General features: G+C 43.5%; 1 protein-coding gene across 1 annotated transcript in view; it reads right to left on the reverse strand.

The window, feature by feature from the left end:
- The window catches only part of PLXNC1 (plexin C1), a 125,753-nt gene that overhangs the window by 94,652 nt on the left and 7,334 nt on the right, over positions 1-23,767 (reverse strand). Inside the window, exon 2 of the mRNA XM_061639567.1 lies at positions 4,167-4,295. Coding sequence (XP_061495551.1) covers positions 4,167-4,295 — 129 coding nt within the window. The remainder of the gene's footprint in view (positions 1-4,166; positions 4,296-23,767) is intronic.

The raw sequence follows: 23,767 nt of genomic DNA on the forward strand, positions 1-23,767 counted from the left end.
AGAAATGCTGTGTTCAGTCCTCATTCTTTTCGGCTGTGTGCATCTTGGGCTTGCTAGACACTGGAGCATTCACATGCTCTAGGTCACTTCATTCTTACATTCAAATCATGCAGCGCAACAGGGGTTATGGGCCCAGCCTAGTGGCCCTAACGCACAGCGTACAGAGGACCAGACTAGAGGCACGGACTGGCAGCTGAAGCAGAGAATCCAGGTATCCAGCAGCAGGAAGCAGAAGTGGCTCAGCTGGAGTGAAAGTCGTGAGAGACGGCTGCAGAGAAGCTGACTGAAAACATTCCAGGAGAAGCACAGTTAAAAGTGTCTGCGAGGATGGCAGTTTCACTTTCGGCTGGAATGCCTTTGGAAAGGCTGACGGAATCGAATTACTCAAGTTGGCGCCTGAGGATGCAGGCTTTCTTGACAAAAGAAGATTTATGGCAGGTAATAGAACATGATCCCCCATCCGATCTACCACCGGCACCGTGGATTCGTTTAGATGAGAAAGCGAAGGCATTTATTGTTTTAGCAGTGGACGATGCTCAGTTGCTAACTATTCAAGATAAACTGACAGCTAGGCTGATATGGACTGCCTTAAACCAAGTTCACATGAAGCAGACAGCCAGCAGCCAAATCCATTTAGCCAGGAAATTATATCAAATGAGGCTGACTGGAGATGTGATGATGCCTGCACATTTGTTGGAAATAAAAAGACTGTTTGCAGAACTGCAGGAGAGAAACGTGATTCATACGCAGTTGCAGCAGGTCTATATAATACTATCTTCGTTGAATAATTCCTGGGACCCGGTCGTGAGTTCACTGAAAGCGATGAGGGATGAAGGTCTGACTGTGGCATACGTGTCAGGAAAGTTGATCCAGGAATGGGAGAGACGGAGAGAGGCAGACGGAGAGAAAGGAAACAACAAAGATAAAAGGACTGACTCTAAGAACACAGGTATGAGATCCTTTGACATGAAAGCATGCTATATCTGTGGTTCATACAAACATTTACAAAGAGACTGTGATTCGAAACCAAGAGGGCGAGGAAGAAAGCCGTCATATGTGCAGCTAGTGAGAGATGAAATGGGAAAAGACAACAAAAGAGACAGTTCTGAATGGGTAGTGGATTCAGGAGCTACACACTGTATGGTTAAAGACGTTAACTTGTTCAAAACTATGGTTCCCATGACTAAGGAAGTAGTGCTGGCGGATGGCACTCACCGGCAGGTACTGGGGAGGGGAACAATAGATGTATGTGTACTGAATACTGTGATGACCAATGTATTATTTGTTCCTGGATTGGAGAGTAATATCTTATCAGTGACAAAACTAAATGCAATGGGTCATGTAGTAACATTTGGTGGTAGAAGGTGTAAAATAATGAAAAGGGACAAAATATGCTTACAAGGGTGTCTAAAGAATTCACTGTTCTATGTTGATCTGAGTCCCACAGAACGTGTAAACATGATTTCAAATGAGAAGCATCATGACAAGTGCATACACCTATGGCACAGGAAGCTAGGTCACGCTAGTTTTTGATACAATCAGTAAAACGCCAAATAATTGTGCTGATGTTACATTCAAAGAGTGCAGAAAGCATGTAGACTGTGAGGTCTGTAACCAAACCAAGGCCACAGTGGCTTCCATACCCAAAGAAGCAGAGAGTGTCACAAACGAACCCTATCAGACAATAAACATAGACCTGGCAGGACCATTTCACAGGTCTAAGGGTGGTGCAAAATATTATCTGGCAATTGTTGATGATTATACAAGGTTTTGTGCAGTGTATTTACTGAACTCAAAAAATGAAGCAGAGGGGAAATTAAAAATGTTTCTGAAAAAGGCAGAGGTGCAACACGGCACACACATCAAGCAAATACGCTCAGACCAAGGTGGGGAATTCATCAGCAAATCACTGGAGCAGTATTTAATGCAGAAGGGTATCGAACATGCATTTCAGAATGGGCTGGTTGAGAGAAAAAACAGGACACTTCAGGATGCAACTAGAGCCATGTTGAGGGACTCTGACTTGAATAACACTTTCTGGGGAAAATGCATGTTGTACGCAAATTACATACAGAATAGGCTGTACCACAGTGCAATACATATGTCTCCATATGAAAAGTTACATGGCAAGAAACCCAGATTACAACATGTTGTGAGGTTTGGAGCGAAATGCTGGGTACACATTCCCAAAAGCAAACTTAACAGCAAATTAGCACCCAGAGCTGAAGAAGGATATATGTTGGGGTTTGAAAACGCATATTACAGAATCTGGCTACCTAAGCAAGGACGAGTAGTGCTTAGTAGAAGTGTCAAAGCACAGGAACAAGACTGGGAAAGTAATGTGTGGGTTGAACTGGGACATGCACATAACAATAAATATATCATTGAAAATGGGCAAGAAATAAAACAAGAGGAAGAGGAACAACCTCTTGCAGAATCAGATTCAAGTAGCAAACAAGAGACAAAGCCCCTGGTGGAACTGAGAAGGTCTGAAAGGGCAAATCTGGGGAAACCACCAGAAAGATACGTTATACCTTGACTGTGATAAATAAAGCTGTACCAATGCTATATGTCTGTAACAATGTAACAAATGTTTAAAGTAATGTCTTTATGAAAAAGGTGGGAACTGTTGGCTACTGAGAGATTAATGCCTAGTGGTCTGGTTTTCCAGAAAGACATTAAGGAGTTAAGATGTTCAGCATCGGCTCAAGGACAGTGAACAGGGAAACAGAAGACTCTGCAGCTGGCACTGTGCTGCCCGTATCTATAAAACCTTGAGCGAGACACCGCATGGTGTGGGGGGTGTTCGTTAGAGTAGAGAACTGTATGACTTATTGCTATTGCCTCAAGAATCAGTAAAGGATTCAATTTACAAGAAACGCTGTGTTCAGTCCTCATTCTTTTCGGCTGTGTGCATCTTGGGCTTGCTAGACACTGGGGCATTCACACGCTCTAGGTCATTTCATTCTTACATTCAAATCGCGCAGCGCAACAGTCTCCCAGGTCATAGTCCAGCACCTTAACCACTACACCACACTGGCTCTCTTACCAGGTAATACAACTCAATATAAATACCAGTATACAATACTGCAGCTCTGCTCATGCAACAAATTTCCATGTGCAAAATGTAAATTCCTCTTCATCTCCTCTAGCCTCCTGCACACCCTCAAAATCAGCTCCAGAGGACTGGGGGACCCTCTGGAGCAGAATTTGGGGGCACTCGATGGTGAGGGGAGGAACTTGGCTTGCACAGCCCTGTATACAACCCCAGGTGGATGGATCGGAAGCAAATTGCATGGGTCGGAAACAAATTGCATGGGTAATCTAACAAATGCTCTTAGTTGGGAGAGCATGTTCTTTTATAATTCTGTTGAGAAAGATACAGTAATAAATTTTGTATGAATGTTCAGTGACAAATGATCAGCATTGGTGTCATTTTTACATTTTCAATCCGATCACCTATTTGTTTCAAATGCAATTTAAAACCCTGATTATACAGGGTTCTGAACTGTGCAGGGAGTCTCCATGAGTAGAAGAGACTCCCACTTCAGAGCACTCTCAAACACATGGAGTGAGTGCTCTAAGCTGTGTAGAGATGATGAGCTGGAGCCAAAGGAGCTCAGCAGTGTGCCTCCACTACTCCTGTTGTGTTTGCCGATTAGCATGAACAGGGCTAATAAAGATAAATAATATAGTTCTAGAATCAATACAGTAAAACTGAAGGAAGCAATAGAAGAGATTTTTTTAAAAGCTAGAAAAACTAAACATAATAAAAACATATATATTTGAAATTTCATTATTAAATTTGTTCAATTTAAAAGAGAAATAAGAAAGCACTGAATAAGGACCAATATACAGGGGGAGGGGCATTGCTGGGTTATGTAGAAAGCCACTGGCCTGGGGAAAAAGGGATCATCTTGTAAATATTGTAGAACAAGAAAAGAAGCTATTGATTTCTACTTTTAAAAACACCAATTCCTTTCATCAGAATGCTTGTTTTTACAATTTCACCTTTTAACAATAAATCCTATCTTAAAATCCAGTAGAAATGACCATTTTTGGAGACAGCAACGTTACTTGTTGCAACTGTACTGGTACAACGCCAAACAGGATCTTTGAACTCATGAAACCACAATAATTCATGAAGTAAACCATAAGTCACCTACCTTCAGTAGCTGCCCTTTTCCTGTTCCCAAAAACAAAACAATCTTGTTAAGAACCACAGTGGCATAAACTGACACCAAATCAGAGTGACTCAGCAAAGTTGAATTGTTGATCGGCCAGGCTATCCTGTCCTGAAAATCAAATACAGAAGCAAAATATGTGTATACATCATTATATCAAATATGCAACATATTGTTTTCAAGCAACTAGCTGCTGAGAGTTTGTTCACTAGACAACACATTTGGGATGTGGCATTTTATTTCAAGCAGGGCTCAGCACAATATTATTGCAAAACCATGGCTATTTATTTTTATTTATTTATTAAAATTATTACTTGCCCATCTGGCTGGTTGTCCAGCCACTCTGGGTGACGTACATAATAAAAACATATAATTACATTAGAACATTAAAATCAACAGTAAGTAAAACCTAACCCACCCCAAAAGCCTGCCTGAAGAGCCAGGTCTTCAAGGCCAGGCGGAAGCTCATCAAAGAGGGGGCATAGCAGAGATCATTTGGGAGGGAATTCCATAAGGTGGGGGCCACAATTGAGAAAGCCCTCTCCCTAGTCCTCACCAGTCTAGCTGTTTTAACTGGTGGGATGGAGAAAAGGTCTTTTGAGGCTGATCTTGTTGAGCGGCATTGCTGATGATGCTGGAGGTGCTCTTTCAGACAGACTGGGCCAAAACCGTGCAGGGTTTTAAAGGTCAAAACCAACACTTTGAATTGGGCCCAGAAAATAACTGGTAACCAGTGTAACTCCTTTAACACTAGAGTAATGTGATCTTGCCGGCGGCTGCACTTAATCAGGCGAGCCACCGCATTCTGTACCAGTTGCAACTTCCAGACCATTTTCAAGGGTAACCCCATGTAGAGCGCATTACAGTAGTCTAGGCGAGAGGAGACCAGGGCATGTACCACTAGTGGGAGCAGATGGCTGGGAAGGTAGGGGCGCAGCCTCCGTATCAGATGGAGTTGATACAGCACCGCCAGGCTCACAGCCAAGACCTGAGCCTCCATGGACAGCTGGGAGTCAAGAATGACCCCCAGGCTGAGGACCTGGTATTTCAAGGGCAGTTGTACCCCACTGAGCACCAGGTCAACATCCCCCAACCTTCCCTTGTCTCCCACGAATAGTACCTCGGTTTTGTCCGGGTTTACCTTCAGCTTGTTCCTTCCCATCCAGCCACTCACCGACTCCAGGCACTTGGACAGGGTTTCTACAGCCAAGCTTGGTGAAGATTTAAATGAGAAATAGAGCTGCGTGTCATCCGCATACTGGTGATATTGCAGCCCAAATCTCCTTATGATAGCCCCCAGTGGTTTTATATAGATGATAAACAGCATTGGGGAGAGGATGGAACCCTGTGACACCCCACAGATGAGAGGCCAAGGATCTGAAACCTCATCCCCCAATGCCACTCTCTTGATCCCTTCGCTCAGTTTATCCTTGCAGCTCATAATGAGCCACGACGGGCAAGGGTCGAGTAAGCAAGTGGTTGGCTTTAAGGTTGAAAGCACCTTGTCCACTTCATCAGAAGAAAGAAGCTGGAACCGGTCCCAAACCACTAAGACACCACTGGCCGCCTCTGGCTCGCTCACTGTGTCCACAGCGCACAGAATAGCTCTCTTTAAACGAACGATTTTATCTGCAAAGTGCTTTGCAAATTCGTCACAGGAGGTCTTAAACTGTTCCGTCAGTTCCGGGACAGCTGGACTGACCAGACTCCGGACTACTTGGAGCAGCCTCCTGGGACAGCACTCTGCAGACGCAATAGAGGCAGCATAAAAACCCTTCTTTGCTGCCCTTATCGCTGGCTGTCACAGCCGCTCTAACCTCAGAGCGAGATTTCCGCCACTGGCGCTCTAGCCATCTCACCTCCCGCCTCAGAGTTCGTAGCCGCGGGGTGCACCATGGCGCTGTCTGCACTCAGTTCAGGGGGAGAGGGTGTTTCGGAGCCACCGGTGATTGCAGCATTCCAACCCTCCACCAGGGTCTCAACCGAGTGCCCATATGCGTGCTCCAAAGAATCCCCAAGCGCATTCAGGAATCTATCTGGATCCATCGGACGCCTGGGGCGGACCATCCTGATGGGTCCTCTACCCCCGTGGAGAGTTTGTGGCATCGATAAGTCCATTTAACTGTTCTTTGGCACTGGTTGGAACGTAATGCTAAACAATAATTTAGCATTACAGTGATGATCATAGCCTTCTCCTGGATTTGCAGAACCCACCCCCCCTCCCTGGCCCTCGTCCAGTACAGCCACAAGGAGAAGCTTGGAAGCTTTCACTTCCAGTTTCAATCAACCATAGTTTGCCATGGGCAAACATGGAAACATGGGCAAACTGTGGTTAATCTTAAGTGTTGTTAGCTGAAACAAGCCAACTTCCAAATGTTGTTTATGAAGCTGGCTTGTTTCTAAAAACAAAAAACACTTAAGATTAACCACAGTTTAGGATTCAGATGACACACTGAACTGTGGTTAATCTAAAACACAGGCTTCTAGTCCTCCCCTTGTGGGGGAGGCTAGGCTTATTCAAACCAGGCATTGTGCATTCACAGAAAAAAATACACCCTGTGAGAGCCTTGGAAAAACGGTCTGTACAACAAATAAAGGGACCCAAATTATATCCAAATAGTACCTGTATGTGAGGTTTCAACCATATACAGAAACAACATATAAGCTGTCTTAAAATTGTATTATAACTCCTTGGGCCAGTGGACCTATAATAGTATATTTTAGACAGCTTGTTGTATATATTAAAGCACAGTTGGAAACCAGAAATAATTTTCCTATAAAAGAAGTTCATCAAGTTGGAAGTATTGCAACACACAATTAATTATCCTAGAAAGGGTAGCACACTTCATCATTCAAGATGGAATGTGATAAGAAACTCCCCCCCCAGGAATTAGAAATTATAGTTCATCTGAAAAAGACTATTTGTTGAAAAAGATGTTTTACCAGTGATCTGTACAATTTATTGTTATTTTTGTATATGGCTCAAAATTTGTATTAGTGCAATACATGAACTCTCTGGATATAATCTAAATGTCTTTATTGCATGTACAGTCTTGCATACACAATCCTGACATACTTAATCAATGGCAGATATTTATTGACTTCAGGAGGGAAACAAAATAATTATTTTATTTAGACACTTTATTTAACCCAAAGGTACCAGGGCAGGAAACAACAGTATGTTAAGTGTAAATGTGGTGTTTTAAAGCAGGACATGAATCAGGAGACTAGAGGGTGAAAATAATCAGGACACAGCCATTTACTTTTTGAATACTGGAAGCATTCATACAGATAACAGCCATGTCTTCCAGCACACTCCCCTTTGATCATGAGTTTAGCTGTTCCTACCCACTCCAGTACAATAGAATGTTCTCAGATCCATATTTAGTGTGCATGAACTGTGCCTATTTAATCTAGCTACAGATTACATACTGCAAGCTTTATGAAAGTGTTAACAAAAGGAAGAATAGTTGAGATCCATCAATCATTGCCAAACAAACAATTAGGTGGACACCTGAGTTAGGAAAATGTAAAGGCCAAAAATGAAGGAAACAAAAAAAATTTACTCTGTGCTGCAATATGATAAAGTTTTAAAAGGGACAAAGGTGCCTGCAGCAAGAAACAGTTATTTAACTGGAGATGATGGGCCACATTCAGACATCAAATCATGGCTTAAGAAGCCAGGATATGCATGAGCTTAATGAACCCACACACAAACCTTGGCTTCCATTTCGCTCCTCCCTTAACACAAGCCAGTAAACAAGCAAGGAAGCCATAGATAATCACAGTTTTCTATTATGTCAAAACTGGTAACTATGATTAGTGGCTTTTAAACAAGCCAAGTTATGGAAGCAAACTTTTGAAGCCATTAACCATAGTTTTCCTGGTTCAAACTGGGCATAACAAGAAGTTGAGGTTAACTGGGCTTGTTCGCTTGTTTCCCCATTCATGCAAAGGGAAAAGCAAAGGAGATGGCAGGATTTGATCATCTGGTCAAAACTTCAGTCCAAGAGAGTGCACAAAGAGCAACAGGGGGCCACATGCACATTACCCTTTGGAAAAAAAGGAGTTGTTTAATATTTATTCAATTTCTATCATACCCCTTCCTCCTAAGCCTAAGGGAACCCAGAGCAGCAAACAAAACAGCAAAACTATACAAAAAATTAAATTTTTAAAAAGAATCAATTATCCTCACAGCTAAGTACTGTTAGATCCTCTGTGGCGCAGAGTGGTAAGCGGCGGTAACGCAGCCGAAAGCTCTGCTCACAACTGGAGTTTGATTCCAACGGAAGGAGGAAGTCGAATCTCCTGTAAAAGGGGTCGAGGTCCACTCAGCCTTCCATCCATCCGTGGTCGGTAAAATGAGTACCCGACATATGCTGGGGGGTAAAGAAAGGCCGGGGAAGGAACAATGGCAATTCCACCCCATAGATATGGTCTGCCTAGTAAACGTCGCAAGACGTCACCCTAAGAGTCGGAAACGACTCGCACTGCAAGTACGGGGACACCTTTACCTTTTAAGTACTGTTAAGATTGTTGGGAACAATATATTTCAGCCATCAAATGCCTGGATGAATAGGAATGTTTTTAAATTCCACCTAATAGTGAACAGAGAGTAAGAGAAATGAATCCAGCCCACCTTCCCCTCTGCCATATATAGGCATCTTTATTTGAAGGGCTATGTGTTGCCTAGACCCAGCTCCTAAACTGGGAAGAGCAAGTGGTCATGCATGCAACAGCACCTTTTTTGCATGATTCCCCATGGCAACCCCCTAACTGGATTTGGGCACAAATGCAGGTTCAGAAATTATTCAATAAAATTATGAATCAAAACCATGCAATTTCTTTCAGTGCATTAAGGCTATTTAAGAGAGGATTTGGTTAATCTTATCTTTTAGCAGTCAGATGTTCCTAACCTTATGGCTTAACTCAAAATAAAACAAACACAATATCCAATATATATATATATATATATATATATATATATATATATATATATATATATATATATATATATATATATATATATATAATGATGTTGTATTATATACGCAAACATGATAATCCATCACATACAATAGTTACAACATGACATATGATGGAATATCATGTTTGTGAGTACAATATAACATCATTTTATGTTGTTTTAGGGTTGTGTGTTCAGTTTGATGAAAAGAAGACTCTTGTATATAGATTTAACACAAAACATAACATGTTTTGCCACTGGATCTCCCTGTTCTTGAAGCTTTAGGCATTAATTATGCATGTGTGCATACAGTGGTCCTGCATTTCAAGATAATGCATGTTACTCTACTTTTCACAACCACTTTTAAACAAGATAGGAATGCAAACGTTGTGTAATACTGAAAAAAAACTCTTTATCCAAAGAGGAAGTGCTTCACTATTCCTTTGTGTTCCCCTACTTTACAGAAAAAGCATTGTGGACTATTTATTGCTTGTCTACAAAAACAAAAAAAGCAGAAGTGTGACAACATCATAAGCAGCACTTGGAAATTTTGACAAAAGTTAACTTCCAAGCAACTTAAGCAACCATAGTCCAAACTACACATAATGATAGCATACTTGAAAAAATGAAAATGGACTGCCTTCAATTCGATTCCGACTTATGGGCGACCCTATCAATAGGGTTTTCATGGTAAGTGGTATTCAGAGATGGTTTACCATTGCCTTCCTCTGAGGCTGAGAGGCAGTGACTGGCCCGAGGTCACCCAGTGAGCTTCGTGTCTGTGTGGGGATTCGAACCCTGGTCTCCCAGGTCATAGTCCAACACTCTAACCACTACACCACACTGGCTCTCACAGCAGACTTAGGACAGTTTTAACCCCTTGCCCTCACTACAATCCCAGCAGGAATTGGAGGGGGGGAGAGGTTGTGCCTGTATTGCTGTATTTTCTTTAAGACAGCCTTCTCAACCTGGTGCCCTACAGATGTTTTGAAGTACAATTCCCATTATCTATAGCCAGCACAACCATGAGAGGGGGCATTTTTATTTAGGTATTTTAATCCCACTGTCCATGTGGCAACCCAAGATAATGTACAAAACATAACATATTAAACCATTTATATCATTAAAAAAATCAAAGGAAAATCCACAGAAACAATAAAGATGCAACCCAGGATAGAACTTTAACCCCTTGCCCTCACTACAATCCCAGTTGGAATTGGAGGGGGGTGTTCTGTCCAATATTAGCAGTTTGAGGAAAGTTCCCACTGGCACCAATGTGACCAAACTACATGACCAATGGCACATCTAGTTAAATGATATATGCTTTAAAGCAGTAATCTTCAACCTTGCACCCCCAAATGTTGTTGGACTACAATTCGTACCATTCCCAGTCACCTTATAATTATAATAAAAACATTTTATTAAATATTGATTATACAGCGACAAGAGTGGCTGTATACTATAGTCAGCGTGGATTTTTCACATTCCTCAATGTTAAATTGAAAATACCCCCATGCCATTCTGATGCTTCCCATAAGCTCATTTCAAAACAAAACCTTACAAAACGTATAGTCCTGAACTCAGAAATGCTTGCTTAACAACCCTCTCAATTTTCATGGCAATAAACAAAACAGTCAGAAAGGATTGAGAGTTCAAAGTCTAGAGAGAGAAAACCCCAGACGCCTTTTGGACTTTTTTCTGAGTTCTCATAATCTTTTGAAATTCATTAAAAATCAGCCATGTTCACAGAGGACCTGTTATCCTGTTACTGACCTTGCCGCATCCTCTGACCTTCATCCTCTGCAGCTTAAAAGTTAAAAAAATACCTGGCTGATTTTTAATAAATTTAAGAAATCTTGCATTGAACTGAATGATAATGTCGGGCATGCTCAGTAAGAACCAACTGTCAGTGTTCTAAAAGCCAGACTCACAGCTGCTTGGCTTGCCTAATCAGGGGCCCACACCAGACTTTGATTTCACTTGAGACAGTCATGGTTTCCCTCAGAGAATCCTGGGAAGTGTAGTTTGTGAAGGGTGCCGAGACGAGACTCCTATTCCCCTAAGAGCTCTCCAGTGGCCAGACTGGTTTAACAGTCAGCCACTCTGACTGAAGCTCTGTGAGGGGAACAGGGCATCTCCTAGCAACTCTCAGCACCCTTCACTAACTGCACTTCCCAAGATTCTTCGAGAGAAGCCATGACTGTCCAAAGTGAAATTAAGACCTGGTGTGGATATGCCAGGGACAGCTTTGGTTTAAATTTGGCTGGGAGGCTACATGTGCCTCCTGTAGAATAAAAAGGTGGGAAACATGGAAAAGCCATGATACTGTTCACAATGTTTTCCTTTGGAAAGGAAAGGGGCTTCCCCTCTGCCCAGTGCCCACCCATCCAATCTCCTCCCGTCCCCCAGGTCAGTATTGGACTACAACCTCGGAGACCAGGGTTCAAATCCCCACACAGCCATTAAGCCCACTGGGAGACCTTGGGCCACTCACTGTCTCTCAGCCTCAGAGGAAGGCAATGGTAAAACCACCTCTTGGTCTTTCACAGTCCATTCCACTGTGTAGCTTGGAAGAATTTGGTAACATGTGCCTCTGAGCATATGGTGAATGGTGGCAACACCTGCAATCAGCCCACATAATAGAAACAAGACATGTGCTGTGCTGATCTTGTTTTAGCAGGGAGGAAGCAACATTATTAAGACTACATAGTTCAGATAGTCACTTTAAATATGTCTTTTACTTTGCAATTTTAGTGTAGTTTCCTATAGGAAATCATTTTCTTTTGTATCTGTTTCTGTGAATATGTGAAGTACAGCAACACTTTGCAAAATTTACACTAAAAGAACTCCAAAAATTATTGTGGAATAATTTTATTTATTTATTTTCATTTCTAGACCGCCCATAGCTAATAGCTCTCTGGGCGGTGTACAAAACGAGATTAAAATACAATATAGAATAAAATCAGTAACAAAGGAACACATTGAACTAAAAACATTAAACATAAAGCATTAAACATTAAAATGCCTGGGAGTATAGCCAGGTCTTAACCTGGCGCCTAAAAGAAAGAACCGTAGGCGCCAGGCGTATTTCCTCTGGTAAGCTGTTCCATAATTCGGGGGCCACCACAGAAAAGGCCCTAGATCTAGTAACAGTCCTCCGGGCATCCTGGTGAGTTGGTACCCGGAGGAGGGCCTTAGATACTGAACGAAGTGAACGGGTAGGTTCATAGCGGGAGAGGCGTTCCACAAGGTATTGCGGTCCCACACCGTGTAAGGCTTTATAGGTCAACACCAGCACCTTGAATCTAGCTCGGAAACAAATAGGTAGCCAGTGCAAGCGAGCCAGGACAGGTGTTATATGCGCAGACCGATTGGTCCTTGTCAACAGCCTGGCTGCCGCATTTTGCACTAGCTGAAGTTTCCGAACAGTCTTCAAGGGCAGCCCTATGTAGAGCGCGTTACAGTAATCCAGTCTAGAAGTTACCAGAGCGTGAACAACCGAGGCGAGATCATCACTGTCCAGATAGGGGCGTAGTTGGGCTACTAAGCGCAGGTGGTAAAACGCATTCCGTGCCACCGAGGCCACTTGAGCCTCGAGTGACAAGGAAGGGTCAAAAAGGACCCCCAAACTACGAACCTGTTCCTTCAAGGGGAGTGTAACCCCATCTAGAACAGGATAAACATCCACCATCTGAGCAGGGAAAGAGCTCACCAACAGTGTCTCAGTCTTGTCTGGATTGAGTTTCAGTTTATTAGCTCTCATCCAGTCCATTATCACGGTCAGGCAACGGTTCAGCACATCAACAGTCTCACCTGTGGAAGGTGAAAAGGAGAAGTAGAGCTGCGTGTCATCAGCGTACTGATGGCAACGCACTCCAAAACTCCTGATGACCGCATCCAGAGGCTGCATGTAGATGTTAAAAAGCATGGGGGACAAAACCGACCTCTGAGGGACTCCACAATGGAGAGTCCAGGGTGTCGAGCAATGTTCCCCAAGCACTACCTTCTGGCGGCGATCCGCTAAGTAGGAGCAGAGCCACTGCCAAGCAGTGCCCCCAACTCCCAACTCCGCGAGCCTCCCCAGAAGGATACCATGGTCGATGGTATCAAACGCCGCTGAGAGATCAAGGAGAATCAACAGAGTCACACTCCCCCTGTCCCTCTCCCGACAAAGGTCATCATACAGGGTGACCAAGGCTGTTTCAGTGCCAAAACCGGACCTAAAACCGGATTGAAACGGATCCAGATAATCGGTTTCATCCAAGAGCGCCTGGAGCTGGCCGGCAACCACCCGCTCCAGAACCTTGCCCAAAAAAGGGACATTCGCCACCGGTCTGTAGTTGTTCAAAACATCTGGGTCCAAAGAAGGTTTCTTTAAAAGAGGTCTTATTATTGCCTCCTTGAGACTACCAGGGACTACTCCCTCTCTCAAGGAGGCATTTATTACCTCCCTGGCCCAGCCGGCGGTTACAGCCCTGCTAGTCTTCACTAGCCAAGATGGGCAAGGGTCCAGAGCAGACGTGGTCGCCCGCGCCATTCCAAGCACCTTGTCCACTTCCTCGAGCTGCACCGACGTCACTCCACGCAGCGTTCTCCACTCCCCAGCCAAGTGTCTCCCCGTCTCCCCAGCCACTCCACGCGACGTCTCTGTGCTGTGAGCCTGGACCCCTTCCGTGATGCTCTCACCATCACAGGGGCCAGGGTCACCGCGGCGCCCCAAGCTCCGCGCGCCAAGCCCAGCCGGCTCATCAGCGCTGACGACAGGCCGGCGCTCTTCCCAGGCCAGCAGGCCCGGCACCCAGAACTCCCAACGGCGCGTAGCGGCGGCGGCGGCAGCACAGCAACGATGACACCCTGGCCGCAGCAAAAACGAATGAGCCAATGACACCAGCCACAACGACGGGCGACGACGCAGCCCGAGGCAGACAGGCAAAGGAGAGAACGACCCAGCCACAACGACCCGAGCAGCAAACAAGGCAGCAGCGGTCCACAACGACAGCAAACGGGCGACAGCGGATGACAATGGAACCCCAGGTACGCAGGTACACAGCAGCAACCAACCCGTAGCTGACAGATAGGCAGGCAGGCAGATGGAATGATGGTAAGTAGTATTTTAAAAGATAAGACGCGGAGTTCCCTGCCGAGCATCCGCCGCGGTCGCCATCTTTCCCAAGATCTTAATAATGGCACTGACATCTGCAGAATAGTCTCCAGTGGACATCAGGAGTGTCTCAGTTTGCACAAGATAAAACAGTGGGAGGTGAAATATATTCTAGCAAAATTCTAGGTGTGCTCTGTGTTTTTAATAGACCGTGCCACCCTTGCCTTAAATGAAGGGATTTAAACATAGCAGGCTGAAAACATGCATCTTGGGTAGACTAAGTTTGATTTTTCCAACAGCTACAGTCATTCCTGAAGTAGCAACATATTGTAATCAGTCTGATTTTACATCAAACTGTAGTTTCAGATTCAACTGTTAATGCATCCAAGATAGAAATAGAACATAACCTCCAATTTGAAACACAAAAGGCTGTCTTCACCATCATATGACATTGACCAATAAAAAGGCTTTGAAATTAATAAAAATAAATTTGACACAGGTTTCTGGGATGAATGAGAGAAATAAAATTTTCTAGATTAGATTCTCTGTAGAAACAATAGTAACACAGGAATGAAGCAAAGTAAGAACACTAACAAACATACAAAAATGTAATTCTCCATCTTTGGAGATGGCAGGTATTGCCAACACTCACCATACGCTCAGAGGCATGTTTCCAAATTTGTCCAAGCTACACAGGAAGTGGATTGGACTGTGAAAGACCAACCCAAATTGTGTTGGCATTTTGACAAATATGTAGGGCAGTACAATATCTCAGAGAGGAGTTCAGGTCTCCTGCTCCCCTGGTACATTCACTATAGCTGCCCAATTTCCCTGCTTTTTAAAGTTTGATAGGAATATCTGTTGACTATAGGTACGTTCTTAAACCGCAGGTTTTTTTGCCTATTAGTGAATATTGTGTCTTATTTGTTGCTTACTGCAGAGGAGTTAAGAGAATTTCAAAGGTTAAGAGCCAAAAAGACACATAAAATAAAATACATTCAATAAAACCATTTCAATAACCCAACACCCATCCCAAAAAAGAACAACAAAACATTCAGCATTAAAAACATTCTAATCTAATAGGCCATGAGCCACCTTGCTATACTCCGTCTAGTGCCTGGAAAAAGAGATAAACTTTAACCATGTGCCAAAAAGATCAGGTGAACCTCACTGGGAAGAACACTCCACAGATGGGGAGCCACAACCAAAAAGCCCCTGTTCCTTGTTGCCACCCCCACAAACAACCTTCAGAGGGCTTCAGATGAAGACTGAAGGGTCAAGGTGGATTCATACTGGGAGAGGCACTCCCAAAAATGGCTTTATAGGTTAAAACCAGCACTTTGAATTGGGCCTAGAGAAATACAGGCAGCCAATGCTGCTGTGCTAGTCTCAGTGTTATACTTTATCTTATCGGCAGTTAAGTGGCTGAATTCTGCACTAGCTGCAGTTTCTGAACCATTTCCAAAAGGCAGCCTCACAGAAATTGCATTGTAGTGATCTAATCTTGAGATTGCCAAAGCATAGATTACTATAGCCAGGTTCTCCCTGCCCAAATAGGGTTATATTTGGGCCACCAGCTGAAGCTAGTGGAAGGTACTTCACATCAACAGTCAAGGATGATGGGAGTTTTTTTGTGTGTGTATATATATATATTATTTATGCCCTGCCTTTCAGCCAAAGGCCCTCAGGGTAGCTTACAAAAAACACTAATATAAAAATACAATATAAAATACATCAATAAAACAATACAATTTACAAATATTACAAAATACAAAAAATACAAATATTTATGGCTCAATAGTGTGTATATCCTGTAGATTTCTTTATTCTCCATGTTTCTTGAACTGTAACACAGGAGTGCTCAGGCCCAGAACTATTACAGGGCAGCTCTGCCTCTGAGCCATGCTTTCTAGGTTGTAAAGTTATAAGCAGAGGGCCGTACAACCCAGATCTTTGGCTGGTTACTTCAAGTTTCAGCAAACAGACACCTTGTAGGTGTACAGTTGTAGTCCAACAACATCTGGAGACCCGATTGAAGAAAACAGCTTTTAAAGGTCCAAATATATGTATGAGTGCCAAAACCTACCCCCTCCCCACACATACACTGTGGTTACCCTCCGCCCAAAATAACCTATCCCTCCAAGTCAGGACTGGTGCTTTCCAAATGTTGTTGGACCACTGGCCATGGGGCTGGTGGGAACTGGAGTTCAACAACAGCTGAAGGCAACATGGTTAGGGAAGTTCCACAGCTGCTTTCAGTAGTGTGTCCAGATCATGTTGTGATGACACTACTGTAGCCCTTTTCTTTTTCCTACAAGCTCTTCTGTACTTTGCAGTGAAATAGTGAGCTATACAGATGGAATCTGGTGACTTCCTACTGCTTCAAACTGTGCTTCAGATTTCAATCCAGTATGTATTCTGGTATCTGTGTTCTCCATTCCACGTAGTTCTCCATACTATAATGGGGATCATAAAATGGCTATGATGTTTGTCCCTGTTGGTGAAAATGGATGAAATTAACAGGCACAGGAGCCCCTCCACAGTGGATGAAGCCTGCCAAATTGCATATAAATAGGTACAGGGGCTTCTTTGTGGGAAATAAAAGGGATTATTTTCCTCCATAATCCATTACTAATTATTTATTTTATTTATTTTTAAAACTTATATACCGCCCGACTAGCAATAGCTCTCTGGGAGGTGAACATAGATACAATAAAATACAATATAATACAAAAACATCAGTCTAAAATCAAATTTCACAATCTAAAAACAGCAAAGGCTAAAATCAAATTACAAACATTACAATCATTAACAAAAAATTAAAATGCCTCGGAGTAGAGAAAGGATTTAACCTGGCGCCGAAAGGATGATAGTGTCGGCGCCAGGCGAACCTCCTCGGGGAGACTATTCCATAGTTCGGGGGCCACCACTGAGAAGGCCCTTGATCTTGTCACTGCCCTCTGGGCCTCCCTATGAGTCGGGACCCGGAGGAGGGCCTTCGTAGCAGACCGTAGTGTACGAGCGGGTTCATAGCGGGAGAGGCGTTCCGACAGATATTGAGGTCCCGCGCCGTATAAGGCTTTATAGGTTAATACCAACACTTTGAATTTGGCCCGGAAGCGTATTGGAAGCCAGTGCAAGCGGGCCAAAACAGGTGTTATATGGTCAGACCGCTTCGTTCTTGTTAGCAGTCTGGCCGCCGCATTTTGCACCAGCTATAGCTTCCGAACCGTCTTCAGAGGCAGCCCTACATAGAGCGCATTACAGTAATCCAAACGTGAGGTTACCAGAGCATGTACTACTGATGTAAGATCCTCCTTACTCAGGTAGGGACGTAGCTGGGCTACCAATCGAAGTTGGTAGAACGCATTCCGTGCCACCGAGGCTACATGAGCCTCAAGTGACAGGGAAGAGTCTAGAATGACTCCCAGACTACGAACCTGTTCCTTTAGGGGGAGTGTAACCCCATCCAGGACAGGATATGTATCCACCATCTGATTGGAAAAACCATCCACCAACAGCATCTCAGTCTTATCAGGATTGAGTCTCAGTTTGTTCGTTCTCATCCAGTCCATTGTCGCGTCCAGGCAACGGTTCAGCACATTGACCGCCTCACCTGAGGAAGATGAAAAGGAGAAGTAGAGCTGCGTGTCATCAGCGTACTGGTGACAACGCACTCCAAAACTCCTGATGACCGCACCCAACGGCTTCATATAGATGTTAAAAAGCATGGGAGACAAAACCGAACCCTGCGGGACCCCACACTGGAGTACCCACGGTGTCGAGCAATGTTCCCCAAGCACTATCTTCTGGAGACGGCCTGCCAAGTAGGAGCGGAACCACTGCCACGCAGTGCCTCCAACTCCCAACTCCGCAAGCCTCTCCAGAAGGATACCATGGTCGATGGTATCAAAAGCCGCTGAGAGATCAAGGAGAATCAACAGAGTAACATTCCCTCTGTCTCTCTCCCGACATAGATCATCAAACAGGGCGACCAAGGCCGTCTCAGTGCCGAAACCGGGCCTGAAACCCGATTGAAATAGATCTAGATAATCAGTTTCATCCAATAGCGCCTGGAGCTGGTCAGCAACCACTCGTTCCAAGATCTTGCAGAGATATGGAACATTTGCCACTGGTCTGTAGCTGCTGAAATCCTCTGGGTCCAGGGAAGGCTTTTTCAGGAGTGGTCTCACTGCTGCCTCCTTCACACAGCCAGGGACCACTCCCTCTCGCAAGGAGGCATTTATCACTTCCCTGGCCCAGCCAACTGTTCCCTCCTTGCCAGTTTTTATTAGCCAAGAGGGGCAAGGATCTAGTACCAAAGTGGTTGCACGTACCTGTCCAAGCACCTTGTCCACGTCCTCGAACTGAACCGACTGAAACTCATCCAACAAAACATGATAAGACTGTGCACCAGACACCTCACTAGGGTTAACTGCTATAAAATGAGAGTCTAGGTCCCGACGAATGCGTAAGATCTTATGCTGGAAGTGCTCAGCAAACTCATTGCAGCGGGCCACCGAAGTATCTACAGTGTCCTGAAGGCCTAGATGGAGTAGCCCTCGGACAACTCTAAAAAGCTCCGCTGGGCGGGAGAGAGATGCCTTAATAGTGGCGGCGAAATATTGTTTTTTCGCCGCCCTCACCGCTCCTATATACCGCTTGGTGAAAGCACAAACCAGCGTATAGTTGCATTCATCAGGAGTTCATCTCCATCTCCACTCAAGCCGCCTCCTATCTTGCTTCATCGCCCTCAACTCTGGAGTATACCAAGGAGCTGAATGAGCTCTGCAAAGGAGAGGGCGCGCAGGAGCGATCATGTCAACAGCCCGGGCCATCTCCGCATTCCACAGATTAACCAGGGCTTCAACAGGAGCGCCGGTCCTATCAGCCGGAAAATCCCCCAGAGCCCTTTGAAAACCTTCAGGATTCATTAGTCTCTGGGGGCGGACCAATTTAATAGGTCCCCCACCCTTGCGGAGGGAAAAGGTCGCTGAAAGTCTAAACTTCAGCAAGCAGTGATCTGTCTATGACAAAGGGAGAGATGTAAAACTCCCCACATCCAGATCACTATCCCCATGTCCAGTAACAAAAATAAGGTCGAGTGTATGCCCCGATATATGTGTTGGGCCACTAACATATTGGGACAGCCCCATGGTTGTCATGGAGTCCATGAAGTCCTGAGCCGCCCCAGACAAAGTAGCCTCGGCATGAATGTTGACATCCCCCAGTACTAATAGTCTAGGGGATCTCAACAATACCTCCGAGACCACTTCCGTCAACTCAGTTAAGGAAGCCACTGGGCAGCAAGGTGGGTGGTACACCAAAAGGATTCCTAGTCTGCCCCTCTGGCCCAACACAAGGTGCAAACATTCCAGACCAGTAGTTGTATGGACATGGTGCTTGGTGAGTGAGATGGAACTAAGAGGGAAGCAGGAGTTTGTCTCTTGCTTTTTCTTGCCTTAAAATAATTAAGAGATGGCTGAGTGGTGTGTATTCCTGCTTGTATATTTTTCAAACAATTGCAGCTTTACGCTGCCCTTTCCAGTGCTTGCTTATGTCCTTTGATAGCCTTACAACATGAGCCTGTCTAGAATGTTGCCTGAAAAGTTTTGAAGAGCTCTGGGTTTGGTTTTGTTAAAGTGGAGCAACACAGGACTTTTTAAAAAAGGCTTAAATGAAGCATTAAACTTCTTTAAAAAGCCTCAGCCTGCAGTGCTTTAACCAAAAAATAAATATATCCAGAGCTCTTCAGTACTCTGTAGGCAATACTCTGGGCAGCCTCACTTGTTGCCTCATTGCTTCTCCATACCAGGAAAAGCTTCCTTGCTAAACCTCTGCTAATTTGAAACTGTAAAATAGCAAAAGAGCATGCCACAAAAAGCAGACATCCCACTAAGCCAGCTGAAGATTTGGTACACGTGATTTGGTCTTGTATTGAATACCAGCCTAGTATAGTATTAATTTCAGAAACAAGCACAGCAAGACAAATGAAACAAGGACACATAAATCATGAGAAATGTGTAGATGGGAGCATGTGAACTGTGACACAACTCTGCTCTAAAACAGAGCTCATCCATCCTTTCAGTATCATTCACTGTATTCTCACACAGGTGCAGGGAAGTAAATATCTCCTTTTGAAGCCAAATCTCTCTCTCATTCTCTCAATGCATATACAAAACACCTAGCCAAGCCAGATGGTTCTCAATGCTAATCTTTCATCAGATTTATTTATCGGAAGGTTTATAGGAGTTCTGTGACTTAATTCCTATTTAAAAGAAAGCCATGCTTAAAATGCACCCCATTTTGAAACAGCTATATCAGAACTAGGGTATTTTCAAAATAAATCCATTAACAGTAAAAGCTCACACTCTTGATTTGATTTTAATATTTCTACCCCGCCTTCCGGCCAAAAGGCCCTCAAGGCGGCTTACAAAAGAGCACCCGTATAAAAACACACCAATAAAACAATAATATATCAATAAAACATCAATAATACATAAATAAAACAATAAACACTCTTGACAGATAACAGGTATACACTTTACATTCATGCAGTCTGCAAAAAGCAGTCCAAGAAGAAAAAGGTACTTTACTGTGCTTTGTGTTTTTTTACATACAACTCTTGAATAGAAAACAAAATCAGCCATCTGCACACAACACCTGTTTTTGCTTTCTGTTGGCAACACAGAGGACACTGTGATATCCAAAGCATTTTATGGAGTTTTTGCGAAAGCAGAATCAGTGCAAGAGACTTCTGCAAATGCCAGGCTGGAAAAGAAATAAAACTCTTTTCCTCCCACAAGTCCTCTAACCTATGCAGAAGACAGGTGGAAGAAAGGAGTGTTGTTTTACCTCATATGAGGCTTTGGAGAAGGAGAGATATGGTGCAAGTTCCTCTTAGGTTTTCCTCTTCCAACGTGCTACCTCTTGCCTTCTTGTATGCAAAACAAGAGCCCCTCAGAATCCCAAGTCCAGACTACTATGGGGAAAGAGTTGAGTATTGTTTAATTTCTAATTGGACTTTTGCAGAAGGTAGATGTTCCTGTTGCAACTTCTACCTTCCAACAGAACCTTTTCCCACCTTCCCTGCTGGTGAGGATGCTTGTGGAGACCTACCTTACAGTCACCATGATAACTTGAATAGTCATGACAGCAAGTAGTAAAAGGCAAACAGCAAGTTTTTTTTTTTAAAAAAATTAAGTCTTTGAAGAGTTGATTCCAGGTCCTTCAGTTGGGGGTTAGAAGTATGTCCAAAACAAAAGGAAAAACAAGGTACAGCACACCATTCTGCCATACTCAATCCCATGGTACACATCTAAGGCTACAGTCCTAAATAGAGTCACTGGGACTGGCCTATTGAAATACGTCTGAGTAAACCTGCAGACTGTACAGGAGTTAATATAAATAAATATTTGGTGCTATCCATTTCAGGATTACTTTCCAGTGATATACTCAGAGGTAAGTAAGATCTAACCATTTCCAGCAAAAGTGGTACTGGTCATATTTCTTTATATTAATGAAATGCAACTATGTGTTTAACTGTAATGCTAAACACGCTTAGTAGGTTGTAAGCACCATTGAACAATATGGGGTTTACATCTGAGTAAACAGGCCTGATAATCTGCTGTTAATTGCTCAATGGAACTAAACCAAAGTATACCAGAAAAAACAGTCTAAAATTATCATGGCCTATATCTGAACTGATGCCCTATTTGCAGTGTTAGTGAAATAATTCGGTTTGCATTGATATGTCCAGGCGTATAGAGATTTCCACACATTCCCAGCCAAATCCAAGGGTCCTCAGGTGCTCTGATGTTCATATAAGTATGTATGTTGTTTGGCAATAGCGATAAACAATTGTGTGTATGTGGAGCTCCTTACATCCATGAGCTTCCCTATTCACTGCAGAGTCAGTGGTATGTGCTTACGTGATGGAAATGCATACGTGGAAGCTCAAGAGTCTTACATGCAAGAGATACCCGTGGATATGAGATACCTGTGGATATCTCAAGCACCGCATAACATTATATTTTGGAGGACATAAAGTGAAGAAATTCCTACAATAAAACATGCACATTCAAAGACCAGGGTAATAACTGATCTGATTTCACTCTGTTAGAAATGAAATATGTATGAGACAAAAGCAAAGTAGGGTTGACTTACACTAATGCAACAAGCTTGACAGCAGAAATTTAGTGAGAAACAGAGAACTAAGAATAGCCCACAACTAGTAGAGAAAACTATGAGGGTTGGATTTTGATAAAAACCAAGATCTTTCATCCTAAAATGAGGCAAGTACTGAAAAGTGATGAAAGAGTCTGCCATATCATGAGGGGGTTACTTTGTACTCCTAGGTCAACAGCCATTTGTCTCCATGCTGCAGCTATCTCACAACTTTATTCTTTCTTTATCTTGTGCAACTGTTCTTTGTGGGAGGGCCATAGCTCAGTAGTTAAGAGCACATGCTTTGCATGCAAGTAGACACAGGCTGAACACCTGGCATCTTCCGGTAGGGCTGGAAAAGACTCCCCTCGGAAACCCTGGAGAGCTGCTGCCAGACAGTGTAGACAATACTGTGCTAGGTGGATCATGGTTTGATTCTGTATAAGACAGCTCCCTAGTTTCCTAATAAACACTCCTTTGATTTAATACAATTTGGCAGTGTTGCTAGATAATGGGAAACTGAGGTGAGCTGCTCACCCTCCAAGGGGCTCTCACTCTCTAAGGAAGAGGCTTTATTTTTCTAAGCCATCTCATGCAACCTGAAAAATTCCAGTTTGCAGCAAGCATTGTTCCCATTCCCTTGAAGTCTCCAACTTTTATGGGCCCAGAGGCACATCTAGAAATCTAAGAAGCTTCTTGGCCACTACTAAACACATATCTCACAGACGAAAAACCAGCAGAACCTCCCTTCAAAAAGCAGGCAAAACACTTACAGAGAATTGAATAAAACACAGACTAAATACCAGACAACCATCCTCCCCAACCAAGAAACCAAAAAAGGGGGGAAATGTAATTAAAAAAAGAAAGTAACATTGGGGGGCACAGAGGATCCTGATAGGCATCAAGGGGCATGCCCAAGGGCACTATGCTGGGGCCCCCATCACTAGGTTATAGACTAGTGAAGGCCTGAGGGAATCACTGTTATTATTTATGTATTTATTTATTTATTAGATTGATATCCTGCACTTCCTCCCAGTAGGAGCCCAAGGCGGCAAACAAAAACACTCTAAAACATCATAAAAACATACTTTAAAATATATGAAAACAAAGCATCCTTAAAAATATATTAAAACAAAACATGTTTAAAAACACCTTGCTATACCCAATCACAAGGTGCTGAAAGGAGATGTGACCAGACATCTTTGTACTTACTGCAGCTCTCACATGTAGGCAAAGCCTCTGCATTAGAGTGTTTACAAATAAATTTCATTTATTTCAGTGGGGCTTTCTTCTATATGGTGCTCAGGATTGGAGTACAAATGCCACGAGGATAAAATCAAGGGTAACTTA

This window comes from Rhineura floridana, chromosome 8 (assembly GCF_030035675.1).
Source record: "Rhineura floridana isolate rRhiFlo1 chromosome 8, rRhiFlo1.hap2, whole genome shotgun sequence".
NCBI classification, from domain to species: domain Eukaryota; kingdom Metazoa; phylum Chordata; class Lepidosauria; order Squamata; family Rhineuridae; genus Rhineura; species Rhineura floridana.